At 37.6% G+C, this 6114-nt stretch overlaps 1 protein-coding gene across 1 annotated transcript; it reads left to right on the forward strand.

Annotated features, from left to right (window-relative positions):
- LOC102237985 (cathepsin L1-like) lies at window positions 1-5150 on the forward strand. The gene is made up of 8 exons (XM_005811461.2): window positions 1-81; window positions 1408-1545; window positions 1813-1935; window positions 2718-2867; window positions 3846-4070; window positions 4162-4330; window positions 4774-4876; window positions 5009-5150. Exons 2-8 carry the CDS (start codon window positions 1423-1425, stop codon window positions 5109-5111), a joined length of 996 nt encoding a protein of 331 aa, XP_005811518.1. The 5' UTR covers window positions 1-81; window positions 1408-1422; the 3' UTR covers window positions 5112-5150.
- Window positions 5151-6114: the final 964 nt, after the last annotated feature.

The raw sequence follows: 6114 nt of genomic DNA on the forward strand, positions 1-6114 counted from the left end.
TGGGCTTTAAAAACTTTAAGCTCCTCGGCGCAGAAAGGAATCGGTCCTCTGCTTCTCCTCCATCAACAGAAAAAAATCACAGTAAGTTTCAACGGTTTTACCTCAATTTTCAGCTTTATGACCAACATGATCAACTTTATTTTTCTTTTTTTATTGTGTCGTTGAACATTTTCACTGTAGAGATGTTTCAGGTCTAAGGATGGAGACATTTTTCATTCCTGCAGGATAAACTGTCTTTTTTCTCCATATCTTGTTCCAGCTTTCAATGCTTTTCTTAGAACATAAAGTTTTGTTTATGCTTTCTACCATTAATTATATTTTATAACACAAAAACAACGTTCAACAAGACTTTTTGTTCTTTTGTTTTTGAATAAAATGCCTTTATTAAAAGGAAGCTGCTGTTTCTGTTTGGTGGATTTATAACGTTACAAGTTTTTGGTTTTTCTTCCCAACAATTTTATACAGAGATCATCTTTTACCCACGTTCCCATTTTTGGCTTTGTCTTTATTTAATGAGTAATTTTGTGTTGAATGTAAATAATTTTAAAACCTGATAAAAACCAGGTTTAAATGTTTGATTTGATAGCAGGTATAACAAGTTAAAACCAGTAAAACTGGTTTAGTTTTTCTAAGAAAGCAAAATTATTTTAAATTTTATATTGAAATTGTTATATGCATTACTTTTTAAACTGTTAACATTAAATTGTGGTTTGCTGTGATCTAGAACTGAAAGAAGAATATAGTTGCATGTCAGAGTTTGAAGAAATAATAATCTTCTATATTAAATAACTTAGTTTGAGGCTTTTTTCTTTCTGGGAACAAACTGGAACCTGTCCAACTTTCCACTAACTAAAAACATAAAAATGTTCAGCTTAGCAAATACTATCACTTTTCCGTACATTTTATTGCATAAAATGCAACAACATATTATTCCTTTACTGATCATTTGTAGCTACAAATCATTGCAGCTAAAAAATACATCAACATGTGAAACGTTCATCTGTTTCTGCTTTACTTAACATCAATACAGTGATCAACTGATCTGTTGATTATTCTTTGGATTACTTGTAAAGTAATTCATTTGACTTTTTTTTGTCAAGGCTGAATAACAGAGTTTAATCTATAAGTTGGGGTGAAAATAAAACACAAAGACAAGTTAATATTTGCACATTTTCTCCGTTTGAAATAGATATTTTTGCCAACTTGGTGCCAGACAGGTTCTTGATTCTACAGGTCTGTCAGGTGGAACTTGTGTTTCAGAGTTAACAGTTAATTCACTGTTTAACAAGCCAGGCAGGTTTGGATCATTTATTTGAAATCATAATTTTACAGCTTAATAATTTACTTATGCTGCCAGACATCCTATTTATTCAGCTCTTTTGATGTGTTTTTATTTATTTCTTCCAGCTGAAAGTGGGAACAATGCTGCATTTAGTTGTTATGACGTTCTGCATGAGTGAAGTGCTGTCGGCCCCGAGTCGAGACCCACAGCTGGATCAGCACTGGGAGCTGTGGATGAACCGGTACAACAAAACCTACCACCAGGTAGAAAGGGCCACTGAACAACAAAACAGACATAAAATGCAACAGATGCACTTAAAGTTTGATCTGAAGTCTCAGATTTGATCCAGATGTTAACATAAACCATCCTGCTAGAAAGACAAATCTAATCCTCCCATTTTACAGCATCAGCATCTAATTTTAATAAAATCTCTGACAATAGCAGCGTCCATTCTACGAATTGCTCTAATTTTGACCCTTTGAGTCCATTTTTGACCAGAAGCAGCTGATTGAATGTTTGTGTTCATGCAGACAGAGGAGGGCTGGAGGCGGATGGTGTGGGAGAAGAACCTGAAGAAGATCGAGCTGCACAACCTGGAGCAGTCCATGGGGAAACATTCCTACCGGCAGGGCATGAACCACTTCGCAGACATGGTGAGGCAACAGAATCATTTATTTACATCTCAACCAGAACATTTTATGGATATTATCAGGTCAACTTTCTTTACTCTAGTCCTCCTACAGAAGATTGAGTGAAAAGTTACCAGATTATTAAAAAAAAGTTCATCTATTTGCAATTTAACCTAATCCTTAATACAATTTACAGTTCAATGTTGTGAAATTATGTTATGATCTGAAGGAAGGTACAAAAAGATAAACGGTGGGCACAAAAAAATGCTCCTAAAAATTAGGTACAACATTACCAAAACTTCAAAATAATGAAAAGGGCTTGATGAGGACATGTAAAAATAAATATTTTTGTATAATTAAAATAGTAATAGAAGTTAAATGAAAGTAAGTGGCTTTAGGTTTATAGTTAACATGTTAAACTGGTTGTCTTGCATAACTTTGACTCAAAATGAGCGATTTGGAAGTTGCCCTTGCAGAGCAGGTTCATCTGCATCGGCAGGATCCCTGTGTGAGGATTTATTTTCAGAGAACACAACACTAACGTACGTGTAAAGAGCAGAAAGCCTCACCGCTTGGTTGGCTCACGCAACACCGTCCTCAAAAACCACAACAATAACTCAGCTTTTACAGTTCGCATCCCAATGAGGTCTGGTACTGGTACTGGTACTGGTAAAACCTATGGGTCTAAGCACACAACTCTGAGGAACTCCAAGAGTAATTGAGTGGTTTGCTACTTAAAACACTTATTTTATTTATTTTTTGGTCTTTGTTGTAGCCTGTTCTACTCACTAAAACATTTCCCGCAGACTAAGGAGGAGTTCAGGCAGATTATGCAGGGCTACAAACCGAAAGCAGAGCTGAAGGTTGGGACCCTTTTCAAGAAGCCCAGCTTCCTGAACGTCCCTGAGTCTTTGGACTGGAGGACAGAAGGATATGTAACGCCCGTCAAGAACCAGGTAACATGATCTGTTTTCTCAAAAATAAACATTTTTCTTGGCAAGCTGTGAGTTGTCTAACTTCATCTGACTTGTCTGAGGACATATTTTCCACTCCACTTCCTCAACGTGTAGCAACACTTGCTGGAACCAACCAGCTTACTGTAGATCAGAGCTTTACCAGTTTTTCAGTCATGGCAATCCCAAGCTGAAGGCAGTAATAATAAATCATTAAATTAAAGTCATTCGTGAATAAATTTGTTCACGCAGTAAAAAATCATGGCAACAAAGGATGTAAACAGTTACTTGACATTGTGCTAGCGCTCTTCATCTATCGGCCATCAGAAGGAAGACGTCGGCGTCTTATTCAGCTGCTGGACGGACAGGCCCCGCCTACTTGTGAGCGGCTATAGATGCAGCGATTTTGGGAAATTGTAGTCGATGATTTTACAAAAGTGCTACAGATTCAACACTTTAGATTGACACAACTATGATAAGCTACAGTGGAGCCAGCTGCACACTGTCTGAAAAAAACAAGCCATCAATTTCCTTCTACTTCCTGTCGTCTTCTTCATCGTTTCCGCCAGAAGCAACATCCGGCTATTGATCACGACTTGTGTGATGCGAAAAAGTGTTTCCATTGCAGTTCTGTGAAATCCATTCGATGTGGCGGAAAAAACAACTCATTCTAGCACAAAAACTTTTTAGAAGAAGTTTTATTTATAGCATTTTTCAGCAGCAAGGCAGTTAAAGGGCTTTGAACTGATTTTTTTCTTTTTTCAAAATTTGTGTCTCCATTAAGCAAATTTATTTTCATAATTCCAATTTGCTCAGTTCTATGGTCAATGGAAACACAGCTATTGTCCACAGTAAAATGAGTCAATACTCCAAAAGTAAAGGTGGCTCAGGAGGAAGGGGTTCATCCTGCAGCCAGTGGGTTTCTAGTTACATATCCAAAGCATTGGACCCTGACAGGCTCTTCTCTCATGCCGTCTTCAGGCCCGTTGTGCTTCCTGTTGGGCCTTCAGCGCCACTGGCTGTCTAGAGGGCCAGCTGTTCAGGGCGACTCGCAGACTGGTTTCGCTGAGCGAACAGAACCTGATGGACTGTTCTAGATATCTGGGCAACAAGGGCTGTGACGGTGGTTTGGCTAAGAAGGCGTTTCAGTATGTTCATGAAAACGGTGGTCTGGACTCTGAGGAATCGTACCCATACCAGGCAAAGGTACGTCAACACTTAATCATATGGAGGAAGTTCTACATTATGTCTCCTGCTTAAAGTTTTATGACACTAAATTCTCTTCTTTGACCTTCAGGACAACCTGCAATGCTTCTACAATGCGTCCTACAACGCCATCATCGTCGACGGCTACGCGTCCATTCCCAGTGGCAGTGAGGAAGACCTGATGGAGGCCGTGGCCACCATGGGGCCCATTTCTGTTGCTATAGATGCCAGTCATGATTCCTTCCAGTTTTACCAGTCAGGTAACTCTGCTCTAAATCCAGTGGCGTCCACAATGTTGACAGGAACAGACCTGCTAAATCTACTCTGATTTAGCTGATTGATTTACAATATAGTGCTTTTACATTGTTTCATAAAAATAATTAGTGTAATAATGTAAGAGTTGTATCAATGTATCACTTCTACAATTTAAACTCAAACATACTTTATTGAATCCAAAGGGAAATTAAATGTAAATCATATTAATTCAGATTCTTCATAGAGTTATTGTAGATACTGATGGCAGGAAAGATCTCTTGTAGCAGTATGTGTTACAGCAAATCCGTAGAAGCCTCTGACTGAAGACATTGTCATTTCAAAAACAAATGCATGATTTCTGATGGACATTACATGAACACGAGGCTCCCTCTGAATCTGAACCCATTAGCTGTTCAGTTTGTGTAACATGAGTCTCTGCGTATTGAAGGCGTCTACTATGAAGAGAACTGCAGCTCTGAGGAGCTGAACCACGGCGTCCTCCTGGTGGGTTACAGCTATTCTGATCAGGATTACTGGATCGTGAAGAACAGGTCAGTGACATCTTTAACATTACTTTGTTGTAGAGTGTATAGTTTTTAATGATTCATTTCTGAGTTTTGTATTTTAAGGTGTATTATTCCTTTACCAACTGTCATATGGCTTTTTTATTTTTTTCTTTGCAGCTGGAGTGAAAACTGGGGCAACAACGGCTACATCCACATGGCTAAAGACAGGAATAACAACTGTGGCATTGCAACAGATGCCAGTTTTCCTGTTATCCTCTAAGCAATATTTCCTTGTACTCCTGAGAGCCAAAGAACCAGAATAAAGTCTCAAAGTTGTGCTTTTTTATTAACAGGAGATTGTGCAATGATTTATGTAAATATGCTCATGTATATGTAGCCCATAAGCTGCATAGTTATGCTGCTTCATGACTTACTAACACTTTCTGGTTTTATGATCATTTTCAGCTTTTGCAGTAATCAATAAAATATCTGAACCCCTTGTTATTTCAGTCAATCAAGGTTATTTGTACAGCACATTTCAACAAGGCAGTTCAAAGTGCTTCAAATCATAAAACACAAATAAAAAGTCATAAAAAGAACACAGGGTGAGAGTCTTAATTAACATGGAGTATGCTTCCTAGAAAAACAGTTTTCCCTTTAAAGACGGACTCTCTAATCCTCGTGGGTCTAATCCTTAATCTGAAATTACTTCAACTTTTACACCCAGTTGAAATTGGGTGTCTTAAATCTGGCACAGTAACAGAAGTTACACTTTTCAGTCAATATGTGTCCAGAGTAACTGGCTACTAGCTGAGCTTGTAGAGATTGTTTTCCCACACCTCACTGGATAGTTAGCTAACTAGCTAGCTAGCAGCTAGCGAACTAGCTATGGCTAGAAAATTAAGAACATCTAAAATAATTGTAAAATTATATTTTGTCTTGTGCACCTCACTGGATATATAGCTATATAGTTCGCTAACTAGCTAGCAAACTGTCTAATTGGGTAGATAGCTCGCTAGGTAGCTAGCTCGCTAGGTAGCTATAGCTAGCAAATGAAAGATAACTAACTTGGTTACATTTAAAGAAATTTTAAATCCAAATCTGTCAGGAGTATGAATAACTGGACTTAACTGTGGAAAAATAATGAAACAGTATTAGTTACAGTTATAATATAAAATTAGTTATATAATAATACTTTGTTGTTGTTTTAAATCACATTTAAGCTCATAAGTCAAGCTAATGTGTAGGAACCAAGCTTATCAAATTATTAATTCTTCTATTAA

The sequence above is a fragment of the Xiphophorus maculatus genome, chromosome 12, assembly GCF_002775205.1.
Source record: "Xiphophorus maculatus strain JP 163 A chromosome 12, X_maculatus-5.0-male, whole genome shotgun sequence".
Lineage (NCBI taxonomy): Eukaryota > Metazoa > Chordata > Actinopteri > Cyprinodontiformes > Poeciliidae > Xiphophorus > Xiphophorus maculatus.

Excerpts from the sequence above, each read along its gene's own strand:
- LOC102237985 (XM_005811461.2), top strand. The coding sequence starts at position 1,423 with ATGCTGCATTTAGTTGTTATGACGTTCTGCATGAGTGAAGTGCTGTCG. Across the intron at positions 2,868-3,845 it reads TAACGCCCGTCAAGAACCAG|GCCCGTTGTGCTTCCTGTTG; the intron begins GTAACATGATCT and ends TGCCGTCTTCAG. Across the intron at positions 4,071-4,161 it reads CGTACCCATACCAGGCAAAG|GACAACCTGCAATGCTTCTA; the intron begins GTACGTCAACAC and ends TTTGACCTTCAG.